Source organism: Electrophorus electricus, chromosome 19 (genome assembly GCF_041902795.1).
Source record: "Electrophorus electricus isolate QZ-2024a chromosome 19, ASM4190279v1, whole genome shotgun sequence".
Lineage (NCBI taxonomy): Eukaryota > Metazoa > Chordata > Actinopteri > Gymnotiformes > Gymnotidae > Electrophorus > Electrophorus electricus.
In genome coordinates, this window is record NC_137515.1 from 17440001 (window position 1) to 17467078 (window position 27078).

A 27078-nucleotide genomic window follows, 5' to 3' on the forward strand; every position below is an offset into this window, starting at 1 on the left:
TATGGGATCTAGGTTTTTAGCATTCATTGGCCATTTTTGTATACTGGTAAAACTATGGGTGACTTTGTGCAATATTTGCATACCAAGACCTGATGATTTACAGCAACAGGAAAGCTGAGAGGAAGATGCTACTTCAGTAGGCATTCCATAGTGGCTCGTGTGTGGGTCAGCCTCATGATACGCTTGCTGAGAGCCCAGTTGCCTCCTGATACACCTGCTGAGAGCTCCGTTGCCTCCTGATGCACCTGTTGACTTCTGTTGCCTTCTGTACAAAGATGATATCAGCAGCATTCATCTGAAAAAAAAAATGTCACTAGGAATTTTTCTCTGCTCCATTGTTTATCTGACAGACTCATCAAGGAGAAAACAGGGCTGGGTGATGGGGGTGGGGGTAGGGAACAAAAGCCTCTCATATGATTCAAAGGATTATTTGAATACTCTCTATAGCCTACAGTGGTAAACTCTGTAGAGACTAATTGTGCAGATGGCGTAATATGGAGAGATTAAATGTGGAGATGTTTGCATACATCATATTACTAAGCTTGATACTAAATTTCTGTTGCTTGATAGTCTTGTACTGCATAGCTATAACAAGTAATCACTGGCAAAAGCATTTGAGGGATTCTGTGATAAAATAGGACCATATTAGATATTTTGGGTAAGAAGAGTGTCACTGGTATGAATATCTGTAACCACCAGTTCATGGATAAAATTGACAACTGCTAATTAACAAGATATGTCAAGATACCAAAGTGACCATTAACTGGATGTAGCCAATAAATGTATGCCTTAGGATGAACCAAAAGATTCTTGGTAGAAGGGAAGTCACGTTGGACACTTGTGCATCAGCCTGATGAGCGTACAAAAGCACATAGGACCTGCAAATGGCGATGTCAGAGAAGAGAGGAGCCATGGTTTCTCAGTCCCTTACATCTGCAGATTCCTGCCACTGGACTTGGGGGTTGAAGTAAAACCTGAGATGAAGTGGCTGCTAGTAATATATTCATCCTGACTACTAATAGATGATTATGGATCACCTCTTTAGTTGAATTCTGTGTGGAAAATGATGAATTGTAGAGTTTTTAATATTTTTGAAATATTATAAATTATTTTTAAAGCATTAAAGCACATCATACAATTTGCATAGTTAAAATATCTAAGATTATTTAAATAGGAACACAGATTATAAAGTTATAAAATCTACTAAATTACATAAGAAAAAAGAAACAAATAAAAAAACCAGATTAAGAATCAATGCTGTCTACATGCATTTTTTGGATGTGCAAACTAGTAGATCAGGAATTTTCAGCTCAATCGCCAGTTTTATTTGTTTTGAAACTGTTCAAAGAGTTAATACAACAGCAGCTCATTTTCATATTAGTTATATTTGCATATTTTTATATAGTCTTTGTTCATAGGCTATACAGGAAGTTCCTGCTAAGCAAGAAGGTGGTGCATTAAAAAGGCATGCGCATTTCATCTGTTCTCAGTCCCTCACTGCTACAGAAAGATGCCGAACGCCGGTCTCATCGGATTGCACACCAAAGAGCTTTATCTTTTGTATTATCTTGTGTTCTCTGCCCAGGTCCTTCTTGCTCAAACAGGTAAGAACAAAGATAAAAATTATATATATATACACCTCTCTATATATATGTACACACACACACACACACACACACACACACCTCTCTCTCTCTCTCTCTCTCTCTCTCTCTCTCTCTCTCTATATATATATATATATATATATATATATATATATATATATATATATATATATATATAGAGAGAGAGAGAGAGAGAGAGAGAGAGAGAGAAAGAGAGAGAGAGGAAGAAAATGGTTTGGCCCACAGTGGACATGCAGCTAATGTCAACCAAACATATAGAACTCCAGATCTGAGTATTGATGTCTTTATACCTGGAATATGAAGGGGGAAGGGATCTGATGGAATGGTTTGATGGCATTTACCTATATATAGCTTACATTATGCACAGTGTCGAGGACATCATGAACTTGGCCTTCTTTTTCAGGAAATGGAACCACTATCATTGCATGTTCATCTGATTGCACCAATGGTAAAACTCATCTGTAAAATTAATAGAACACTGTTGTACAACAGTTATACATTTAGATTCAATACTCCCTATTCCATTTTTCCTGGTTGTAGCAACATTCACCAATTTCAGCGTTTACATCACGGACTACACAATGAATAGCACACAAAATACATCACCGGTGAGTCAACATTATTTGTGCTGTTATAGACATATAGTATGAAAATGTAGCACACCTTATTTCTATTTTCTCCCATAAATTCCACTTGCAGTAACTTTTTGGAGTCATGCAGACCCCTGATAATTTTTCAAAAATTCCCAAGTTTTCTTTTTATATTGTGCTTTTTCCACATTCTTTCTCAGAAATGTTTTTACAAAATACGTTACTGTAGATTTTACATATGTCATTCAGCCTCTCTGCTTGGAGTTAACAGTAATGAGTCATGAAAAATGTCTGAGAGGGTTAGAGAGAACATTGCAATAGATCTGAAATGATTCCTCAATGTAAAATATTTTGATATCACAGTGCTTTTTTGTCAAACTCCAAGCGAGATCCATACACCATTAGCTATGAGACCGTATATGGACAGATGTGTGCTTTTCCTAATTAAGTAATTTCAGTAAAATAAATAAATAAAAAAATAAAATAAAAAAATAAAAAGTTACTTCAGTACATTATCCTGAAATTATGTCAATATTATTCATGGGTTACAGTAATCATTTTAAGGTTATATATGATGACAAGTCCCTCTTTTGTGATGCTTCCCTCTTGTGTTTTGGTTAGATGTACAACCAAAAAGAAAATGTTCTCTCTCCCTATTTTTGAATTAGTTGTTTTTTGATGACTTTGACCATATGTTCTTGCACACAAATATTTCTTAATTTACAAACTGTTATACGAAGCCCTCCTAATTGGCTTTATTATTCCATTAATTTCAGTGTGATCATTTAAGTAACTCACCAGTCTTTCTGGTAAGTCAACCTGAGCTAGTTAATTGTGTTAGAAATATAAGCATGGCCTACACGTGTTACAGTTTTGAAAGTTTTTTCAGCCAGAGCTTATAACCCTACAAATGTTCTGTTCACAGAATTGTACGGTGTCATTTATACCTGCGTCAAGGTAAGCTAAGATTTACATGTCACACCCCCTACCTCTTAACTTCTGACTTGTAGGTAAGGTGAGTTTGTTTTCATCTGCGCAACTATTTATGATGATTATGAAGGCTAGGCTCTCCTGTCTACTCAGGATAATGTTGCGATAGTATACTCCACTAGTGATTAGGTCTACTATCGGATTATCTCGTTTCCCTCACATTCCAAGCTTTAGTAAAACTCTCCCCTGAAAACATTAAACAGACATCCAGCAAGCTGTCCCACATAATGAATTCAAAAGAGAAAGGGATTAGTACTTTTTTCACCAATGAACTTATTTACTGTTTAAAGCACACATATTCTTTAGCAAAAAGGCGTTCGTGGGAACTCACATTTCAACCAAGGAAAAAGGAAAAAAACACAGCCCTAGGCACACACATTGGGTGCGTCTCGCAAAATTAGAAATACATAAAACATTCAAATCATATATGTCTATGAAGTGTGGGCCCACCTCTTTGTCCTCTGGTTGGGGAAAGAAACAGGAAAATGGCAATATAAAGGGATATCATGAATAAACTCTGGCCAGTAGTGTATTTGTTTGTCCTATGTTGGGGGCCCGTAGCGTTGCTGGGTGCGTAGAGGCCAGAAAAAACTAAAATTGCTGCTTTGCTCCTCATGGAGCAACACAAAACATTTGCTATAACTCACTCAGTACCGCTTGCAGAGGAGTGGGGAATCAGGCTCAAGGACACGCAGGGTGCTCAAGTGTGTACGAAGGAAAGGTGAATGTCTTTGGAATCGACGACTTCAGTCCAGATATTCGCGTCTCTTTCGTCGTTTCCCCACACGACCTAGCTAGCTATTTTTTGTTTTGCAATGAGTTTATTCTCACGTATACATTGCCTTTGTACAAGTCATTTTTCTGGTACCAGAAAAATCGTTGTACCAGACATGGTGTTCTCAAACAAGACAGTTTAGAATTTGAAAACAGCATTTTGCCATAAAAGTTAAATACATACATATATATATATAAAACAAACAAACAAACAAACAAATAAATAAATAGATAAGATAACACCATTTCCTTTTTACCATTAAAATCCTTCATACTTTCAGAGGTGATAAAAGGCCTTTAAAAAAACATTAAACCCCAAATTAAATAAGCCATTAAAAGTAAGCACTAAAACAACAAATGTCTCTACTACCATAAAATTCTATTAAAATTTCTATTACTATAAAACTCTAAAAGTCTCAATTGCCATAAAGTCCATGTTTCTGTCAAGCCCAAGGAGGGGGTGACCTAACTTCTCATACGTGGCTCTCCAGCCCTCCTCTCCTTATCTCCTGGGGAGATCCTCCCCTTGCCCACTGCCCCCTCTCAGGCTGCCTCTTTCCCTCAGGAAGCGTCAGTAGGGGCTTGGGTTGGTGGTGGCAGGGACCCCCCATGTGACCTCGGCCCCCTTCTCCGACTGGCGCCACTTGGTGCCCCCTACAGCAAAGACATTACCAGCTGTTTCATAGCCTGCATGGGCATCATCATGTGCTTCCCCACCAGCAGGTTTCTGGAGGTCCACAAGGTGGCCTTCACGCAGTTAAGGGTGAGCCAGAGTGCCGTGAATTCCTCTACTGGCAGCTTTTCAATGCCCTGGTCCACCCCGTGCACTGCTACCCGGTACACCTGCGGTTGGACCTCCCCTGCTGGCAGGCTCAGGCATTGTAGGGGGCCGATCGCAGCCCACAGGTCCCTTGTCACACTACACTCCCGCAACACATGCCTCACAGTCTCTGGCTTGCCACACCCTGGCCGTGGACACGTCGCTGTCGCCGCCATGCTGCGGGAGTGCATCACTGCCCGAACCGGGAGGATCTCATGAACTGCCATCCATGACAAGTCCCTGTGTTTATTTGGGAGGACTGGATGGGCCGCATTCCTCCACACCTGTCGTGCCTCCCCACGCGTGACCCCGGGTATGGTATTCACCTCCTCGCGGTCCTGTATGCATGCCACCAACAACTTAGCGTTTATCAGTGTTTCCTGCCCTGCCCCTTCCATGTTGTATTTCTTTAAAAACTTATTCTGCTGGTAAATTAAACAACATTCTCAAATCCTATCTTAAAAGTCCTAGGCTCCGCAGGTAAGACCCCATCCAGTAGTATGCCATCGTTGCTGTTTTCCTCTCCTTTCCTGGGGCCATCACATATCCCATGTGTATGCCCACGAACAGGAGCGGATTTGGGAGACCTTTCCCTCCATTTTCCGGTCTCTTTTTCACCACCTCCCTCCTCAGTCTCTCCCACCTGGACCCCCAGAGGAAGTAGAAAAGTTCCCTCTCCAAGTCTAAAAGAAAGCACCTTGGGGGACTAAAAACAGAGCAGACCAATAAAAGCAATGGTGAGATCACAACTTTAATTATTAAAATGTTTCCTTCTAAGGTCATCCGTCATAGTCCCCAAAACCCCAGCCCATGCCTAACTTTCCCTATCAAGTCAGTCCAATTTTCCCGCCCCCCCTTCTTTGCTATCCAGTTTCACACCTAAAACCTTTAGACCCGTTTCCTTAAAATTTACATCCAAGTTGGGCCTTCTTTTTCCCCATGATCATATTCAGTTTTGCTCCTGAGGCCTTTCCATACCAGTCAGTCAGGTCCAATGCTCTTTGAGCCGACGTACCATCTGTGCATAAAACTGTCACGTCGTCCATATACAAATTGCTCTTCACTGTCAGTCCCCCCCAGCAAGTCCAATCCTCTAATCCATTTATCCTTTCTCAAAATCTGCGCTAGTGGCTCCATGCAAGCCAAACACCAGAGGCAATATTTTGTGATATGTTTGTAAAGCAGACCCACCCACTCTAGAAACCTCCCTGGAAACCCCATCTTTCCCAGTACTCGAAATAAGTACTGGGGCAAAACCCAATCGAAAGCCTTATCAAAATCTAGATTTAGGACTAAGAGCAGAATCCCTCTGTCTCTCGCAAAACAGATAGAATCCCGAATCAGTACCAAGTTGTCTGTGATCATTCTCCCTGGTACTGCGCAGACTTGATTGGGGTGGATTATATCCTCTAAAACAGTTGCCATTCGTTGAGCTAAAGTTTGCTAAAAAGTTTAGTCCAAATTTAAAAGGGTTATCCAAAAAAGGTCCAAAAAAGGTCTCCAGTTCCAAAGGTCTGTCTTGTCATTTCTTATACAGTAAGGAAACTATCCCTATTCTAAAACTGTCAGAAAGTCAGTCAAGTCTTGAAAATTCCCTAAAAACTGTCACCAAATAATTTACTAAAACATCCCAAAAGGTTTTATAAAATTCTGCAGGGAGTCCTCAACCTCACTTGGAGACTTACTTTGTTTAAAATCTTGCAGATATTTAAGCATTTCCCAAGCCGTGAACTCCTTTGTTAAAACTTCTGGATTCTCCATATTGTCTTCTAAAACCTCTAAAACTTCCTCAATGACCTGTTCCTGCATTCTTTTCTCTTCATACAAATTTCTATAAAAATCCTCCACCAATTTCAAAATTCCCTCCCCCTTGTCTTCTACCCTCCCATCTTCCTTTTGTTTTGTAAGCCCACCCCCTCTTGACATTATTTTCTTTAAAAAAGTAACATGCACTTCTCCCCCTCCTCCATCTCTTGCCTTTTACATCTTAAAATCACCGCTCTACTTATTAAGTCAATAAGATCCACAATTTCCTTCATTTCTTTAATTTCCTCATTAAAATCCACCCTGATTTGCTAAATTGAAGTACCTTTGCAGCCCCATCATGCAACTTTTCCATTTATCTTTGCTCTCCTTTCCAATTTTCTTCAAAAACATCCGGGTCCTTCCCGTCACCATGTCCCGCCACTGTGCCCGTGTGTCATAAAAGTCTTGGGAGGGTCTGCCAGAAGCCGTACCGCTCCTTGTATGCCCTCACTATCTCTTCTTGCAACAGGGAGCAGTTCAGCTTCCAGAGCCCTCCTCCTACTGTCATTCTCGTGGGAAAGGACAGGGTGCAAGATAGCATAACATGATCCAAGAAAAGCATTGGGGTTAATGTGGCATCCACAGGTGGGCAGTCTCTAGTAAAAATGTAGTTGATTCGGGAGGTTCGGGTTGCATCACCACTGAACCAGGTGAAGCCCTCCTCCCTCGGATGCACCTTTCTGAAACAGTCTACTAAGCTAAAATCCTTAACCCAATTCTGCAATCTAGCCAATGTCGCATCCATTTTAAAATCTTCTTCCGCCTCTTTCTATCCACCTTGGATACAACACAGTTAAAATCACCACCAACCACTAGGGGGACCCTCCCTAGCATATGGGGCTGCAATTCTTCCAACAGCTCATGCCTGGCGTTTTCATCAGTAAAACCATACACATTTAAAACTGTAAAATCTCTCCCTAAAAAGATCAATTTTGCTAAAAGGGCCCATCCCTCACCACGGTGCTGTCCTTCACCTGAATGTGGGTTTTTCTAAATTAAAATGGCGACACCATCCGCTCGATTGTAATTGGACCCACTCCAGAGAGATGGGCCAGCAGTCCATCACTGCTCCCACTCCCTGTAAGATGACCGAAAGGGTAAAGCACATTCATGCAGTAAAAATACACCCGCTCGTATCTTTCTTAGAAAGGTCAAAATACCCTGCCCTTACTGGGGCTCTCACGCTTCTCACATTAATTGTGGCGACTATGAGAGCCATTACGCCAGCTATTCCAGACAACACCACACATGCTAACTAGCATGTGCAGTAACATCTCTGAGCATTGATTAGCCCTCACGCTGAACGTGGGCCTCCATGCTGGAGTTTTCTTCGGCTCTCCGGTGTCCTCAGCAGTGGGTGAACAAGACTCTCTCTCTCTCTCTCTCTCTCTCTCTCTCTCTCTCTGCCTCTCTCTGACCATACAATTCCACTCTATATTTCCCACAGATAGCGCGTTGCAAACTTTGTCTACCTACTCTCATTTTTCATCTCCTCGCCTTTCCTCTGTCTCTTTTCCACTCTTTTTTACTTCCTCCCCCCAATCCCCTGATTGGCTCATCCTAACGTTCAATGACAAAGTAATAGACCAATCAATAACGCTCATAAACCAACTATACAAATTAAAAACTAAACAATTCCACTGTTTCTCCTTCAAACAACGAGAAGAAAGGAAAGAAATATATACATATATTTACACATACATACACATATAACATCATATACACATTCCTTTCCCCACAGGGCTACAAACAGCATAATCTTTGATTTTTTAATGCTCAAGTTTGATACTCTTTATAACCAGTTATGATCTACATTTACATTGTATGCAACTCAGTCAATATATTGCAGAAAGAACACAGAATACAAACTTGTTAGAGCTGTCTCACAGTATAAACTGGTTTAACAGTGCTGGACTTTTAGGTAAACTGGGATGATGAGAGCAGTAGGCTGTAAGAGTCTTGTGTGAGGCTAAGAGGTCTGATTTATCCTCTTTGTTGCTCTTCTCTTGCTAGCTTGCAGTATTGTACAGGCTATGTTCCACAGCAAAAAACGATACTGTCAATCAGAGAAGATGTGACGTCTGCGTTAAAAACGTGGGGTGGCAGTAAAACTAATAAAACAAGAGTAGGTATGTGTATGCGCACACAATTAATCAGTACTACTCTACAAATACTAATATAGTGTGTTCATTTATCTTGCTTCTTCTAATGTAAATGGTGTAAATTCAGTGTAGTAGATGTATCCTGCCTGCTATATAATTTTTCACATAGCAATATTTTGGTTGAAGGATTGCTATTCTGGTATATTTACAGGTGTGATTTCCCAGACTAGCACAGAAAATCTGACCTTAGTGGGTTTTAATCTCACTGATTCCAGCTACTTCACGATGATAAACCAGAACAGCTTTGCTGAGACAGCATGTAAATGGTTAGTGCATATGTCATTATGTCTTAGAGCTCCAGCTTTAAAATGCAGGACTGTAGTGCATTGCTATCTTCCTAACTTTGGAATGTGAATTTTTCTAATTTCATGCCTTCCACACTTTGCGTTATGCAAAGGTGCCAATATTAGTGCAAGAAATGGGAGGTTCATGTATATCAGGCAGGTAAACTATCACTAATCTAAGAGATATGGGAAATAAATAATAAATAACAATTGTGTAATATGAACAAAATTACACTTTGAGGTTGCTTGTCAAATTTGGTATGAATTGGAATTTAGGAAACTCTAAATTGCTCAGTGTTAGGTTATTAAAATAGTACAACTAGTTACTGTGCCTAAAACAGAGAAAAAACAGTTTAAACAAATTACTTTGCAAGCATCAGTGAGCTTTAATTTCAGATGTGTGAATGCTTTCATAGCTGGCTTGGACCCCAATGATTGCTGCTTGCAGCTGTATTTATTGCTTAAGTGTTTATTATTTAATATAATACATTTTGCTTTTTACATAGTGCTTATATACAAATAAACACCAAAAAGTAGTTTCTTGTTTCTTGGGTGGTTTAAGACTTGGGTGGATATAGTACTGCAAATGGGCAGGAAAGGGTCTCAGTACTCAACATTCATACTCTTTAGATGGATTGTAAATGTTGGACACAGAGCTGAGTTTTAATGCAACACAGTCAAGTAAGGAGACAAGTAATCTATTACTCACTGATATGAAATACTAAATAATAAATACTCACTAAACCCTCCTATTTTTGCTCCTGAGCTTGGATGAACAAAGACTGAAAGTACCTTTATGATGCAGCCTCATATTACTCTAATATCACTGCAAATGTCTGGAGAAGACACAGACTTTGGGTTTGCTTAGGAAAAATGGTTTGTTTGGTTTTGGGTTTACTCAAGTGGTTTACGGAAAACAGTCCCCTTAGTTTGTTTGAGTTATTGTTGTCAGTTAGATCACTATTGGAGGAATAAAAATTTTACAGTGCAGAAATTATTTGAGTAAGTTGGGTCTTGAATCGCTTTCTTGCTCAACTTTCCCAATCTGTTTTTCATCACTGGAAACAAGCACAACTGTGACTACCACAACAGCACAGAGTTCAGCAGGTAAAAACCTCTACTCTACACACATGGAAAAGCTTCACATCTACTTTTAAATTTGCTGCATACTGTAAGAACAAAATATCCTCATTTAAAAATTATGGGCTGTCTTGCATATTGTATGCCGATATGTACTTGGTCATCACTTATACCAATTTGAATGATGCCAGGTTGAGAAGGAATTTAAAAAATTCCCAAGGAATGATAAAAAGATGAAAGATATTATGTAACAGAAGGGCTAGAAAGATGAGTGACGTCAGTATAAATGCTTTGGGTTCACTGGTGCATCTTAATTCAAAGCTGAATGGCTACTTAAAATTTAAAATTTAAATTTAAAATCTGTGTTTTTATGGGGTTATTAAGGAATGAAAGAAATTATGTAAGAGTTAGATAGATGAGAGATCGCCAAAGTATTATTTAAACCAGTGTCATAAGTACAAAATGCAATCTGGTGCTTTGGCACAGTTGTAAAGTCTTTAGGCAAAGTTTGATGTTCATCCTCTTTTTATGCATCATCCACAACCTTTGTGGTAGGTATACAAACCTCAACCAACATAGAAACAACTTTCTCAATCAGTGTGACATCACCAGAAACAAGAACAACAACTAACAAAGTAACAGCAACCACAGATATAAACTTGTGATTGAACACTCAGAGAAAGAGGTTAATACTAATTTTTAGTATTGACAGGTAGTGTACAAATAAAAATAAATCACTTTATTTGCACACATCACAAAAATGCAGTGGAGAACTTTTAAATATGGACAACCATCAGAAAGAAATCCACTTGTGATTTGAACACTAGGGCACGTCAGCAGTCACTCGCAGGAGGCTCAGTGCTGCAGCTATGGATATTACGTTATTGTAGCAAGCTGGCCAGTATATTTATTATGAAGCCAGTGTTGTGCTTTAGTGAGTCTGAAGAGGTGTCCCCCCCAGTGACTTAATAAGTCATCTCTTGTATATGACTTGGAAGTAGAGAATACAGGGCACATGTCTGTACTGTGCCATCTTGTTTTCCCAGAAGATGATAGGCAGTAGTGTGGCATGTTCCCTCACTCTCCACAGCAATAACAGAGCTGTTTCTTGTCGAGCCCTAAAGATTTCAATCCAACCCACCACTAGGCTGGCTCACATTCTGCTGGCTACACCTGGTGGACCAGCCCTTCAAAACTGATCTGTACCAACACTGACATCAGCCTGGCTGAAGTTGGTGCACTGAGGTAGTTAACAGAATCAAGGTCTTTTTTCAGCATAGCTTCCCAGCCCTCTCCATTTCATAAGAGCCACAGTAAGGGTCCACTGGCTAAAGAGGCAGATGTGTTGCTGATGAACTGGCACAAGAGCCTGCATGAAGACGCGAAGGGCCTTTTTTTTTTGCCTGTGGTATCCAAGTGTCTGTTAGCACACTGTTATATCAAACTTTAGCCATGCCTCATTTCTTTTAGCAAATGCCAATTGGACAGTCACTGTTTGTGGGTGTGCATTGCCTGGATTGATTCTTTAGCACCCCTAAGAAGGCCAAGGTGGTTTTCCTGCTGTGGGCTGTTTTCTGCCTGCCTCTTCACATTCCCCAAAATAGCTGTGTTTAGGTCAGGCCTCACTGATGGCACCCTTGGGTTGAAGGAACTGACAGGTATTACTAACCAGTCACTGTCTCAATTCCCCTGTGCCAGTGACAATCGATGATCTTAGCCACATTTATGGGATTGAGGGCCTGGGAGTGCATACTCTGACCCATACCGCATACCATGACAAACGAACATCTGAAAGTAGCCCAGATAAAATGGAAGTTAAAAAAACAGAACAACCTATTTGGTGCCGATAAAGGCAACAAAACTCTTGGTGTATTGGCACATATAACCCACAACAAGGTAGAAACAGCTGTCCTAACTATGTAACATAACTGAAAAATGCATAACAAAACTTACCACAGCAACCACAAGTTCAGGAAACATCAACATAGAGCCTATTTGGATAAAAACAAATGGACAGTAAAAAAATAAGAAAGTTTGAGAATGATAAAAAATAAAATCCTGGTATAATCCTGGTATACACATCAGGTATAATGTCTATTGAATTCTACAAAGTTACAACAATCTGATTTCGGCTTATCTGCAGGTACACAAACACCGATTGAAAATATTCTGAGAGCCATGGAGAGCAGGTGAGATAATCCGTCATGTTTGTGGCCATTTATGTTGGTCTGAGATTTAATTAGTTTGTCTTTGAATGGCTATAGCTTCAACTGGCTATCACAAAAGCAACACTTTGAAGGAGAGAAAACAAAATATGGGACTTGTTATTCTAAATACTAGGCAGGAAATTGAAAAAGTGTCTATCAGGAGGTGTTTTCCCTTTTCATGGAAAATGTGGACCTAAAAGATATTTAGATGTTTTTTGTTTTTTTTTACTCAATATTGTTCTGCCCCAATAGCCCTCACTGTTGGGACAGTGATTTCATATGTGCACAAAAACATAACACCAGACTGGTGGTGGTGAAAATAACTGAGATTGACAAATTATAATTCTGTGTATTAATCGTGAATATTAAAAATATATTGTTTAAAATGCAAAAATAGGCAATAAAACATGTTCACACATTAACATAATTGTAATAATTACACAAATGTCATAATATAGAATTAGTTTCAAAACTATCAGTTTATTACTGGTTTTCTGTGACACTAAAATTATATAAAATTCTGGAAATGTGTCAAAACACTTCTGCAATTTAGAGTGCAACACAATGCAAATGTTAGAAGGACAAAAAAACCCTAATTTTTACATATTTTGAACCCTTTGAACAGTTTCTGTAGAATGACGCTGTAAATTAATTTTTCACTTCTATAGAGAGATAGACAAATATTAATGCTGAGAGTTGATAGGGTATTTGATAATCTATCCATAAAATGATTTCTATTACACTCTCTCTCTCTCTCTCTCTCTCTCTCTCTCTCTCTCTCTCTCTCTCTCTCTCTCTCTCTATATATATATATATATATATATATATATATATATATATATATATATACACAGCAAAGCCTCTACTCTAAACTCCAACCAGGTGGAGACTGTAGTGTCTGTTGTAGAGTCAGTGGTCTCACAGCCCTCAATCAACCTGAATCTGGCGAATGCCTCCATCAATACCTTAAGCAATCTGCTGGATGCATCCCCACAGGCATTGGCATTCATGTCAAACAGGTGAGCAGTAGGTCATTGCCCTTTGTTGCTGGTCTAATATTAGTTTGATAGTTTTTAATGTAATAGACTCAGAATAGGTTATAGTTTAGGTCTTGTGCTTCAGTGCAGCATGGAAATAGTTCTACCATTTATACAGCCTGACTGACCACTGAAGGTTATAGCTTTTTTGTCCATAGTCAGTAACAAATGCATGATAACTTTCTATCTCTTCACAATGCCGTCTGGTCAGTTTCTTTCTCATTTTAAACCGTAAACTTCAAACATCCAGCACCTTAGCTGGAGTAATACAGGAGCTGGTAGATACAGAGGGTACAGGGCCAAGTAAATGTACAAATGGACAAAATAAAAAGAATATGTTTCTCAATTATTGAGAAGTGAAACAGAAACAAGTATGTCTGTGGGATTTGGGTGCAACATCATTCGAAATGCCTCACATGGCCAAAGTTGTCAGTTCTCTGACCTTCGCAAGTTTTTTTCCTAGTTCTTTACTAATCATATTCCACCAAATCCCCATGTGTGCTGTACCAAAGAGCACTGCACTTTCACTATTCCTCTGTTTTAATCAGGATTATTGACCTTGTGGATGAAATTGCACAAAAGCTAGAGGTGGAGGGTAAGAGTACGACTCTTGTTTCCCCATCTCTGACACTGGCAGTGAAGAGGGTGAATGAGACTGACTTTCACAAGACCCTATTCACTCTCACCAACTCCTCCAGCCTACAGGTAATATCTCAACGCTGTGAGCTCATACTGATTGCAATCGTTTCCTATGATAATCAAATACAAATATGACATTGTAAAACACTTTATCAAGGATTATTTGTGCCACTAAGTCAGTGGACTAATTGATAAACAAATTGCCAAATCAATAATCAATAAATTATTATTGATTTTTTATTAGTAGTAATTTATTAGAGATGGGACTCATCCAAAGTTAAAACCAGGTCTCCAAGTGTGGGAGACTAGGAAAAACTGGGTGAGCCACCAACTGAGGACCCAAGTGCAGAAATGAAAACAAAACACCAGGTCCAACCAGAAATTAGCACTACTTCATCCTGGGTAACCATTGGAGAATGTCCTCCAGGAAGAACCTTGTGTAGGTTAGAACCTCAGCTCCTCAAACATCTTTTGAGCTTCTGTTGTTCACAGAAACTGGCCTGCAGATTTCTGGGGAGGGCAGCCAATGGTGTACCCATGGTGTTAAAAAATAGCAAAGCACAGAAATCATTGTACAAAGTGGAGGGATAGTCTTACACTTGGCTAGGTACTGCTCAGATGTCCTTTGCACACCACAAACCCTAGAAAGGTGACTGACTGAGCACAGATGAGGGGACTTATCCAATGCCAAGAGCAGCTGGAGAACCCTCCTGACATAAACAAAGTGTTTGAGCATTGACTGACTGTAGTCATCCAGGTAGATGAATATGTTGTAAGGTTGTAAGTCAGGTTGTAAGTGATATGCAGGTCCAGCTTGATGAAAATGGAAACCTGCTGTAGTGCCTCAAAGGTGGAGGTCACAAGGGGTGGAGGTAGTGGTCCTTGACTGTAGTCTGAGAGGCAGACACCTCCATCTTGTTGTGACATAGATAAAACCCTGCCCCTGCCAGAGGGAGGGTCCTATGAAATCCAGGTCTAAAGACTTCTGTATGGAGTCTTCCATGGCCTTCTGCTCAGGGCCTGTTAGAGAGAACAGTCTGCCGTGAGGACAGCTGGTGCAACAGAAGAGCTCAGTGGCACAGTGATATGGCTGATGAACTGACAAGAGCTTCGCCTTTGGCTTTCTGAAAACCCCTTGGACCAGCGCCCTTTGGGGACCAGAGACATGTCAGGACTGACTGCCCAGATGTAAGGAATACCTGGAATTAGGGTTAGAGGCCTCTGGGGCTGCTCAATCTATCAGCCCCAGTGGCTCTTCTGCAGATGGTTATTAAGCTTGAGAGAGAGCTCAAGGAGGCCCTCAAGAGACAGGGTTTGTGAGAAGCCAACCTCTCCTAGGTCCTGGTGTAAAGCCACCATGAGAGCAACTGAATTGCTCCAGCTCAGGATGCTATGCTTGGTCTAGGTTTCACCTGACATGCTTGAAATGGTACAGCAAAAGGAAAACTAAAACTAGCAAAAATTGGCCATCACAGTCAAGGGAGTGGAAGGCTAAAGAAAGAGAGGAAGAGAAAATAAATGCCAGAGAAATCCTGAAGGCTGGGAAACTGGGGACGGGTTGTGGGAACCTGAGATGGGAAAGGCACAGCTTGAAGCTTCTGAGGGAAGCTTGAGGGGCAAGAGAGCAAGTGAGAACAAAGATGCAACCCTGGAGGTCTCTACACAAAATACCAGCCTTGTGTTTTCCCAGGACACTGAACTAAGACTGAGCACCATAGGCAGGAGGACAGGTGTGGTTAATTACCCTAGTTGCCTTGGATACATATTGTGCCTCTCTCTTGTGGCTGAAGGTGGTCTAGGGAATTACTGGAACAGTAAGGTACAGATGGATTGTTAGATAGAAAATTAAACAACAAATAAATGTTACATTTTAAAGACAATAATATCAAAAATTGATAAAAATTATTAAATTGATCTTTTAACAGTGATTTAACCACTGTGACCTGCTGTAGCTGCTCACAGACATTGCAGTGAATATGTGCTTGGTTATGATGGTCGTGATGTATGTGTTTTTTTTGCTCTGGTTTGCATGGCCTTAAAAGTCAGTTAGGACCACAGAAAGCAACAGAAATAGACTACATAGTCAATATGGTATAACTGAGTTTAATAAGCATCTTGCTTGAATAATTTGTTTGTCATTGTAAGGCTGACTTCTGGGCACCCGGCCTTAACTATAATTTATATAGTAGGCGATTATGCATGATATTAGAAGAGGTGTTAATGTCATTTATCTAATGTAATGTGTTCTGTGGTGTCTCTTGTTTTGTAGATAGATGGTGGTCCCATCACAGAACTCAGCCTTCAGGGTTCCATCTCTCTGCCTGCTTCCCTTCTGGAGAACCTCACTGCTGAGAAGAGGCATCTGGTCTCCCGAGTTACATTCTGTTTCTACCAGAACACCACTCTTTTCCAGGTATGCGACGCTCCTCTTTATACTGCGGTGGTTTTGCTAGCATTAAATAGAATTGTGATTGCATAGTATGTGGTCAAAGTTTCTTTCATATAATGGAGTACTTCTAATGTGCAGTACTTAATAGTACTCAAAAGCAGTTTGCCTGGCAGGAGTAGACACTAACAAATAATTTATACTTAGCCTATAAGTCAAGACATAAAATAATCATGCACTAAAAAAAACTCCAACATTTTATTCATATCAACATGTGTTCTTGTTTGCAGAGCAGTATACAGAATGACAGCCGCCTGATCAGTGGAGTTCTGGGCAGCAGTGTGGGTAACTTGTCTCTCTCCAATTTGAGAGAAAATGTCACAATTACAATGACTCATGATCTGGCCAGCACAAAATCCCAAGTGAGTGGCAAATGGGTGTTTGGTCTAATATTATAATTGGGTACATTTCCTCAAAAGCATCTAAGTCAGCACTGCATCACACTAGAGTCAGATTGTTAGAGAAACTAAATAACTACTCACAACCATTTCTGAAATAGTCACAAATCAACAACGCCATTGGTCAGTATATGTTCTTAATAATATCATGTATTTATTTATAGATTTTAGATAAAAGAACTTTAAACTGTTCCCTGTAATAGACAGGGAGCCACTAAAGTGACATTAAAATAGGGGTGATATGGTCCATTTCCTTTGGTGCCAGGGAGTAGAAAAATCACTGCATTTTGCACCAGCTGTAATCAGGCCAATAAAGGTTTGTACAAGGATTTACAATAATATAATTGAGATATTATAAAAGCGTGGATAACTTGTTCCAGGTTTGGTTTGATTTGAACTAGTCCTCTGAGTTGGTAAAAACTAGTCTTAACAACAACTATCTTCATTTCCTGACTCAATATATTTAAATGACATACCACTGGCATAAAAATGTTATATGCAAAAAGAAAAAAAAGCTATAAACACCTAGTGACCGACAGTTCTGTGGGAGGAAATATCTTGATGAGAGAGGTTGGAAAATAGCCAGACTGCTTTGAGCTAACATGCTACATTAAGTCATGTAACCATGCTTTACAACCATGGTGAACAGAAAAAGCATCCCAGAATGCATACGAAGAACCTTGAAGCAGATGGGCTATAACAGCAGAGGAACCCACTGTGTTCCACTCTTGTCAGACAAGAACGGGTATCCGAGGTTTCAGTAGCCACAGGCTCACTGACAAAGGGCAGATGAAGATGACAAAACGTTGTCTGGTCGGATGAATCTCGATTTCTGCTGCAACATGCAGACATGGTCAACCTGGCTTGTGTCAACAGTTCAGGCAACTGTTGAATATAATAGTTGTATTGTAGTACTTGGAATGTTTTCTTGCCAATCACTGAGCCCCGTAGTTCTAAACAAGCACTGTTTGAATGCCACAGGCTTTCTGAAAACTGCTGCTGACTGTGTGCATCCCTTGTGACCATAATTTGCAGTTTCTAATGGCTCATTCCAGCATAATAATGTGACATGTCACAGCACAATTAACCTTGAACTGGTTTCATAACATGAAAATAAGTTAAGTGTACCCCCAGTCACACAGATCTGAATCCTAAAGAGCAAGTTTGGGATGAGGTAGATCAGGAGATCTCAGCATGAATGCCCATCTGAGAATTCTACAAATCTGCAGAAATTACATGATGCAATCATGTCAGCATGGACCAAGCCATAATTCCTCTGACACAACCTCTCAACCATGAGTATGTTTACATGCTCTAAATAATCTGATCATAATTGGACTTCTGCAGTTATCTGCTAATTCAAATGGTCATGTAAACAGCACAGCAATGTCTTAGATTGGTGTAAGGCCTAGAAATCTAATTAAGAAATCCCATAAAAAAACTGGAATTTATCTTAGTAATTGGATGTAAATGTAAACGTGTTGACTGGATAAATAAAAAAACAAAACAGAATTTTTTTCTAAAGTTATTGGATTAGTAAGTGCATGTAAACATATTCACTTTTTGCAAATGTTCAATTGGACTAAATATTTTAGAAACAGTCATTGAGTCATGGTTCTTCCAGTGTAATTGGTAACCAGAGTTGAACAATGCTTTTTGGAAATGCACCCCTGTATGTGTCTTAAAGTTACTTTATAATAACCCAGTTCCAAACTTGAATTGACTAATTGTATTGCTTTCATTTTGTTGACAGGCTAACTATACAGTGTCCTGTGCTTTTTGGGATTTTCACTCAAACAGTGAGGACTGTGATTAATTATGTTGTTGAATTAGAATTAAGGGCATTTTTGAAATGCATTAAACTTTATTTGAAAGGTTTTCCATTATATTATCACACTTTAAAGTTTCACTATTTCTATGCTATTTTTGATCTCTAATGGATATCGCATAACATCTGATTTTACTTGACTAAGTGAATGATTTGTGAATTGGTAGGTGGCTGTGGTGCTTGGAACACTTCTGGCTGCACCATGCACAAGATAAATGGAATTCACACAGTGTGCACCTGTAATCATCTCACCCACTTCGGGGTACTGCTGGTGAGAAACTCATATGTAAAAGAATCCCACAGATCTTAGACTATGTCAGTACATTTGAGGGTTTCTTTAACAGAAATTAAGCCTAAATTTGATTGAATGGCACTTAGAAATCAAGTTATATTTTCCTTGAGTTTAAGAAATCGATGGCTCTTGATGAAATTAACAAATAATAATGAATGTTGGAGCTGAAGTCTTGTTCTTAAAGATGTTATAGATTTTGTTATACATCATTTGTAAAATGTAACCAAAAGTTGGTTGTGTGTATTTTATATGGAAAATGAGACACAGTGAAGCTGTGGCTATTACCTAGTAGCTTTCATAACTATAATGATTGTGAAATAATCTATTAAATCAGTACCTTTTTTTATGAAGAAATGGCCAGGTGAACCAAGTGTTCATTTTTAATTTCAGACATGTTCTCAATGTGTTGTCAGATTATTCATAGATTTACATATATATTTAATGAATGTATCCAGCATCTGGTACAGATCACTGATTACATGTTAGTTTATCAACCTAATCCAAATTATTACTTTACAATACGGACCTGTAATTCAAGTCAGGAGTAAGATTGTGAATTAGTGACTATAAATAAAATAACATAAAAAAATAGCAATTAAAATAAAAAACAGGAAAACAAGAAATGTGCAAAATGTACTCAATATACATTATGGAAATTGCAAATAAAGTGTCAGTTTATTTAACCATCATGTCAGACAAAAATGTTTAGCTTTCTAGCTAGCTTGTTAGTTTGTAGTAATCATTATATATTTAAGATTTATATTTATATATTTAAGATTATATCTGATGATTGCCTCTTTTGCCTGCTGAATACAGAATACATTTTTTTGTATTCTAATTGGGTAACATATTTACATGTATTCCATTATTGTCCTACCTTTTGATATACATTTTATATTTTACACACTTTTGATGCCGTCTGTATTGTTTTTCCTGATTCTAATTACCTTGTCATTTATCAGAAGACTAATAAATTTACACATATTAGTTCAATCATGTTTAGAATATCTTTATCAGGTTATCTGCTTTACTCAGGTTATCTGACTTTCATTGATTAAAATATGTAAAATATGTATTCCTTTGACTGGCATAGTTATGTGATACCTTTTTTTTTTTTTTTCTCTAGGACCTGTCTGATCCAACTCAACAGTCCAACAGTATAATCTTGACCATTTTCACAAACATAGGCTGCAGCATCTCCATTATTTTCCTCACCGTCACTGTGGTCACATACCTGTGGTCTGAGTGAGTTTCACAGCTTTAACAACATTTCCAGTTCTCAGCAACCGCTTTTCCTTCACGGTTTTATATTAAGTTCAGTGCTCATATGAATATAAGAGCAAGGCTACCTTTGATTTACAAGTGACAATAACACAAAACTACAGCTAAGGAATTAGGCCCGCTGGTTAGGGTTATATTGGAAATATTAAAAATACATACAGTTCTTCACAGCCTTTTCTCATAGAAAAGAAACATTCACAGCTTAATGCTAGTACTGTACATATTATGAATGTCAGCACTGCCATGTGCATATCATTTGTCAACATACAAAACTTAAACCTAACCTACCTTTTGCAACAATATAGCTTTAAGCATTTAAAGTTCTACATGTGACCTGTTCCATCAAACTGAGTTACTTTTGACCAAGAACAACATAAGAAGAGTAATAATTAGTGCAGGTTTCATCCCTGGGCATACTTAGCCCAGGAGAGAAACCTACACCATCATTCTGCCCAATCCCACAGTGGCCGTGTAGAAATTGAGCAATCTATTGGATTAGTTTAAAAACTGAAATTCAGTTTAAACCAGAGGCCAGTTGGCCTGTAAAGGTGTGACTTATTGGGTTGTACTCTAAGCTGCATTTCAATTTGTAGTGTAAGACACAATGTTCACTACAAATGGTTGGTGGGCTCCTTCTAACCAGTGATATGATTATTATTATTATTATTGTTATTGCATTTCATTATAATTTTAATGCTTTATACTTACTTCTCCTCTTGTAGGAAACTGCATAAGGATGTCTCAAGTAAGATCCTCATCCAGTTGTGTTTGGCTCTGCTTCTTCTGAATCTGTTGTTTCTCTTGGACTCATTACTGGCTACAGAACTCAACCAAACTGGTCTCTGCATCTCCACTGCCTTCTTCCTCAACTACTTCCTGTTGGCCTCTTTCACTTGGATGACTCTGCAGGCTGTACACTTGTACCTGACCATTGTCAAGGTGTTCAACACCTATATCCCCCAATTTATGATAAAGGTGTCACTCATTGGCTGGGGTATGTTTTTTTAAATTATTAAGTGTGGTTTTTTTTTTCAGAGTCATGAATTTGCTATATCCTAGCTTTTGTTTCAAGCAGAAATGAACAAAATAATAATTTCTCTTTAAAGGTGTTCCTCTGGCTGTGCTTATCACTGCTTTAGCCATCGATAGAAACATCTTTGGATTCATAGCCGATGGAGCTACAGCAAACTTGCAAGTAGCATTTGAGAATTATATTATTAAGTTTATGTACTGAAATATTTACCAAGAAGTGTCATTTATTACGTCACAATACCTGCTCCATACTCCATCTGAACTTCTACACTGAGCTTTTTTATTGAATACAGGTGTGGTTTAGATTTCGCTGATCACTTTTAGATTTTGACGTTGAAACCTCCAGTTAGACCTTTGACTATTGGGACACTGACAGATATTCTGGGATCCTTTGTGCATGCAGTGTATTTTAAAAGATGATTGTGTTTTTATAAAGTCCTGTTTCAAAGTAATTAATGCACAATCTTGCTATGTTTCCTGTTCGCTGGCAAAAGGTATGAAAAACTGCACAAAATACACAAAACAAAGGTCCATCAAAAGCAGGAATTAACACACAAACATTAAAAGACAACTCAGCATTGAGAATTAGGCTTTGTTCAGATTACACATGCTGTATTAATGCAATGTGTGCCACCATCTTGAGAGTAGATGGTAGGACAGAAAATGTAGATACAAAGTATCTCAGCTTTTTTGTTTTTGCATCTGATGCCAGTTGGTTCTTAAATTTTCATTTAAACTTAATACTTGCTTAGAAAATTTGCAGTCTATGATGTTTAACCTTTTTAAAATTTGTTTTTATACCTGCTTGTGCTCTGCCCCATACAGCTGCTGGTGGAAGAACCGTACTGCCTACCGCATTGTGGTGGGGACATATTTCTGCGTTACCTTTCTGCTGAACATCAGCATATTCATAGTGGTGATGGTTCTGATATGTAAAATTAAGAAGCAGATGAGAGGCCACCATTGTGTCCAAAAACTAAGCATATTGCAGGATCTCCGAAGTGTGACTACACTGGCGGTTCTTCTGGGTCTAGGTTGGATCTTTGCTTTGTTTGCCTTGGACATTGTCTATTTGCCCTTCATGTACCTGTTCACCATCTGTAACTCACTGCAGGGTAACTATGCTAAATACTATAGTCCTACACATTCATTTAGTCAGTACAGCTGATCTACTGTGTGATCTGTACTTTTGAACGACAGCGTTTACCTTAATTAAAGTATATAGATCTTAAATTCCAAGTCATTCAACACATAAGGGTCAGATGGATTGGTAGCTCATTGTGAATTATGGCTGTTTTCATGTCTAAAACTTGACTGACTTGTTCCACGTCTTTGAAGTTTTATAAAAGTATGTCTGAGTTCTAAATAATGCTAGTTCAGCTGTGTTAACTATACCATGCACCTCACATCTACAATAGAATCCCTTTGTACTAAAGCAAGTTACTCATTGTAGAGCATGTGAACTTACTTCAAAAAATAAAAATGGAATTTGATTTGATTCAGCCATATGCAGTTTCACAAATAATAATATAAAGTGTGACCATTTGCTGACATTCTAGTGGTTCAAGTAATAGTTTCTTAACTAAACAAGAGTATTTCATAGTTTCATGTACATCAATTGTATCTCTGTTAATATATAAGATGCACCACCATTAAATATCCTGAAAGATTCTGTAATTTTTGTAGTTTAATTGTTCATATAAAGAAAAAAGAAAGCAGTGAAACATTTGAAGAGAAATTAAATCAATTTTCTTTCAGAGATCCTGATTAACTGTCTGTTACAGGTTTCTTGATCTTTGTGTTCCGCTGTGCTGCAAATGAAAAGGTCAGGAGACAGTGTGGACCATACCTGTGTTATGGACAATTCATGCTGAGGGAGAGCTCAGGTTTGGCCTGCGATATTTAAATTGCATATTAGACATAATGGGTCATTGTTTCCTTTGAAATGCTTTCTAATTTATGTGATTCAACTGCAGTATGTAACTCTTTACAAAAAATGATTTTCAGCAGGCTTGATAGCTCAATTCAGTCATCCATGTTCTTCCATCCTAGTTTCTTATTCAATCATGCTAGTCATTCAATCCATCCATTAGGCCAGTGCATCTCAATCTCAATTTTGGTGACCTTATACTATGCACATTTTTTCTGTTTTCCCAAATCTAGCACGAGTCAGCTCATTATCCAATATCGTGCCGAATCAGATGCACTTGGGAAAGATTAGCATGTTTCGATGTTCAGTGAATGCAATGCTACCCAATAACCAAGAAACTGCTGTTGATATTGTGCATTCACTGAGAGAGAAAATATTGATTTATGAGAAGTTTGTAGATTTAAAAAAATACCCTGCTTGTATTTTCTGTTCTGTTTGCAAAAAAGAAGAACATGTAATGTAGCTCCCAATGAAGAACCTAATGTAGTTACTCTGTGGACTATTCTTGATAAGAATACGAAATATGTTGTTTCTGAGCCCCAACTCTTGAATATTATGCAGTTTTGTGCTTTCATGGTCTTACTGATTAACTTGTTAGTGTGTGGCCAAGAGATGTTATGCTTGTATCTCTATCTATCTATCTATCTATCTATCTATCTATCTATCTATCTATCTATCTATCTATCTATCTATCTATCTATCTATCTATCTATCTATCTATCTATCTATATTTATTTATTATTATATGTATCTGTAACTGTAGGTAGCCAGACTGCTGAACAATCACTGAAGAGCTGATCTCACACACTGGAACGACAATAGAATGGAATGGAATTGTAATGCCATCAACAGCAGTTAGAAGGGGCAGAGATCCCACTGACCTACTAAAGAGAAACATATACCAAATCAATCACAGATTTGGCATTGCCTTGCTGAATTAAGTGCCCAGTGTCTCCACTGCACTGTGCTCTGGCTTTGGGTGCACTGTCAAATGTAAATATGCAATGCACAAGTAATACATGCAACATAATACCTGCATTTTAACTATTGAAAATAAGCAACTTAATATCTTAAACCAATCTGTAAAAATGATTGTGAGGTAATTTCCATTATCTTTATTATTTAAAGTTCAATTAACTAAAAAAATGTATGCTATGCTATCTTAATCCTTTTAGACACAAGTGTTATTTTTGACATTGTCGCTCATACTGTCCTTACTAAAAGCTTCAAGCACATGGTGTTGGACTGCAGGGGTAGTTTTACAATGGTTTATGTATTATATCCATCAAAGTCTTTTGCTGTTTGATAGTGTTTTTCTGGGTTTTTCTCAAGTTCTTTAAAATAAAATCATCCAGTGTAATACATACTTTATTGAATTTTGAAATTGACTTGCTCAAATCCTTGCAGTTTTCTGCTATAATGAAGACCTCTTGGTAGACTTACAATAATGACTGAAACTAACATTGAAGACACAGAAGATACTTATGCCTTAAATATAAATTGAGACCATGTTTTAATATTACATTTATGCATGTAAAAATGTGCCTGTCAAAATACAACACATCCATTTTGCTTGACACATACCTAAGGATAAAAAATAAAGCAAATATGTTTATTTAGCACATTCGTTATGTCTTACTGGAATGCTGGAAGTAATGTAAAGAATAATGATTATGTGTGCCAATTAATGCTTGAATGAAGAGCACAAAGCAAATCTGATGCATGTTTTGCATTACAGCTCCTATCATTGTAGGGACAAGAATTACATAGAGAATTGATTTTTCTAAACCATTTAAGCATTTTTGGCCAAATTAATGGAGATGTGCTGCTTATATAGCAGTGCCACTTTGGAGTACCCCTTTATGAGTTTGTATCCTCAAGACCACTCCAGTGCACTATACCTATTGGTGCTTAGATTTTTCAGAGCATGTTTTCAATGGCGCTATCCCAATTCCTGAATACTATGTTCTATTCAATTCATTTTTATTTATATAGCACTTTTGAAAATAAACAGGATCTCAAAACTTCTTTACAGGTACCAGTTCTTGGCCCGTAATGAGCAAGTCAGTCGCAAGGAAAAACTGCCATTGTTGAAGGAAGAAACCAGAGAGGGCTAAATTCAAAAGCAACCGATCATTCATTGGTCGACATTGAATAGACACTGGATGGGCAAAATAAATAATATTACAAAATAATGGGTATGATGAGGACTTGGTTTTAGGTGAATTTCAGAATTTACCCTATTTAAGAAAACAAATATTTAATTTATATAGTTTCATATTTTCTGTTTTTCATGAATAATGCAACTGGTTAGCCCTTCTTTCTGAATCCTGTACTTAACAGCCATGTCCTAGGACCATGGGTACGAGACAGTCCATAATTATTGTGTTGTAACACAGAGATGAGGCTAGAGGTAGGGTGTAAACACAAGGAGGGATTTTAATAACTAAGAGCAAGTACAAACAAAAGTAAAGAATGTAAACCAAACACGAGCCAACATGAAACACTGGGGAAGTAAACTAGAAAACTGAAGCATAAACAAATAAGAGCAGGGAGAATATGTAACAGACAAGAAACGATGATACAAACAACCAAATGAACCAAAATAACTGACAATATGGGAAACAAAACACATGGCTTAAATACTCAAACTAATAAGACACAGGTGAAACCAAGAACAGGTGGAGGAATAAACAATAGGGGGAGAAACCAGAAACCAAAACAAGGAAGCGCATGTAATGAAGACCAGGAAGAAAAACAAAAGAAGGCGTCACCACGGGAGCTGTGATGCAAGGGAGGGACTGGTCATCATGGATCTAATGGTCATGCAAAAAAAACGGGGGTTTATAAAAGAATACATGTGATGAGCACAGAAGCACATGCAAAACATAACATAAACAAAGGCCAAAGACCATCAAACGGAGGTTACATGTAGAGGTGTACCATTACTAAAGAAACCTGAATTATCAAAACAGAAATGGATCAAATTAATTTAAAGAAATAAAAAAATTGAATAAACAATGAATACAAAATATAAAGTGAATTGTAGAATACCAGTGCAAAACTGTCCCAGAGAGCTAAAACCTAACTGAAAGATAGATCAAACAGATTTATATAGGTTTAAGGCCTCGATTTGAAGATGTCTAGTATTGGGGCACTTTTTGTGATTCTGTGACAGATTATACCATCTAAGAACTGGATAGAAGAAATGCTGCTTCTCCATACTTAGTGTTGAATTTAGTATTAGTATTTTAGGTCACAGAGAATTGACCTATGGCCAAACTCCTTCTAGTTGAAGAAGGAAGGGTGGATTTCACTAATCATTATGGCCCCATTCACCTGGGAAAACACTTTAATTTGACAGTATCCAAAGCTTTACTGCAATTTCTAAAGTGAAATGAACATCTATGACTTCTCCTGAAGCATGCTTTTCAGAAGCCACGTGGCAAGTCAGCAGGAGTTAGGCAGTAGTCCAGTGTCAAATGACTGTGTTAAACATTATGGGGGGGAGGAGGAGCTGAGTGCCTTGCAGAGTTCATTACTCAGGACATGCGAAGGAGGTAAAGGCTTCTTTCTGTGTTACAGTTCCCGTCAACAGCTGTCGGGGTTGCATGCCTTTAATGAGTTTCCTTAAAACGTACAGCCACTGATGCAAGTTTTTCCCAGAAACATTTCATGAGATCATCTTCCATTGTTTGCTGATTCATCTTTGTGATCAGAAATCACTTTTGTGTCTTCTGCAAATTTAAACAGTGATATTTGTAGAGTTGGCAAGTGTAACGCTGCCGGCCCGAGTGCCACAGGGCAGTACGCACAGACTTCCTCGACAGTGCAAGCTATTTATTAACATTAAACAT

The 27078-nt window shown here is 38.3% G+C and overlaps 2 protein-coding genes and 1 long non-coding RNA gene across 8 annotated transcripts in view; 1 reads left to right on the top strand and 2 right to left on the bottom strand.

Moving 5' to 3' along the window:
- LOC145652412 (uncharacterized) overlaps positions 1-503 on the bottom strand; it is a 1264-nt gene extending 761 nt beyond the window's left edge. The window contains exon 1 of the long non-coding RNA XR_014118705.1: positions 84-503. This is a non-coding gene — a long non-coding RNA (uncharacterized LOC145652412). The remainder of the gene's footprint in view (positions 1-83) is intronic.
- An 843-nt stretch (positions 504-1346) lies between these two features.
- On the top strand, positions 1347-24823 carry LOC145652424 (adhesion G-protein coupled receptor G2-like). Of its 5 annotated transcripts, none has more exons than XR_014118726.1 (21): positions 1347-1604; positions 2029-2073; positions 2166-2233; positions 2992-3024; positions 3141-3172; positions 8619-8734; positions 8919-9033; positions 10121-10158; positions 12275-12320; positions 13193-13357; positions 13924-14080; positions 16284-16427; positions 16691-16822; positions 18612-18657; positions 18854-18957; positions 20105-20223; positions 20982-21004; positions 21169-21253; positions 21366-21450; positions 22117-22153; positions 23076-23175. XR_014118726.1 is itself a non-coding variant. In XM_081702779.1 (21 exons), exons 1-21 carry the CDS (start codon positions 1511-1513, stop codon positions 24017-24019), a joined length of 2238 nt encoding a protein of 745 aa, XP_081558905.1. In that variant the 5' UTR covers positions 1347-1510; the 3' UTR covers positions 24020-24823. The 5 variants fall into 5 exon arrangements, 4 of the variants coding, with proteins under 4 accessions (XP_081558905.1, XP_081558906.1, XP_081558908.1 ...); XM_081702779.1 differs by adding an exon at positions 23985-24823 and having other exon boundaries at positions 20982-21253; positions 22117-22406; positions 23076-23177; XM_081702780.1 differs by lacking the exon at positions 2992-3024 and adding an exon at positions 23985-24823 and having other exon boundaries at positions 20982-21253; positions 22117-22406; positions 23076-23177.
- On the bottom strand, positions 3459-8730 carry LOC145652425 (uncharacterized). Of its 2 annotated transcripts, none has more exons than XM_081702785.1 (2): positions 6889-8730; positions 3459-5505 (listed from the first exon to the last, which is right to left on the bottom strand). In XM_081702785.1, exon 2 carries the CDS (start codon positions 5195-5197, stop codon positions 4634-4636), a length of 564 nt encoding a protein of 187 aa, XP_081558911.1. In that variant the 5' UTR covers positions 5198-5505; positions 6889-8730; the 3' UTR covers positions 3459-4633. The 2 variants fall into 2 exon arrangements, with proteins under 2 accessions (XP_081558911.1, XP_081558910.1); XM_081702784.1 differs by having other exon boundaries at positions 6485-8730.
- Positions 24824-27078: the final 2255 nt, after the last annotated feature.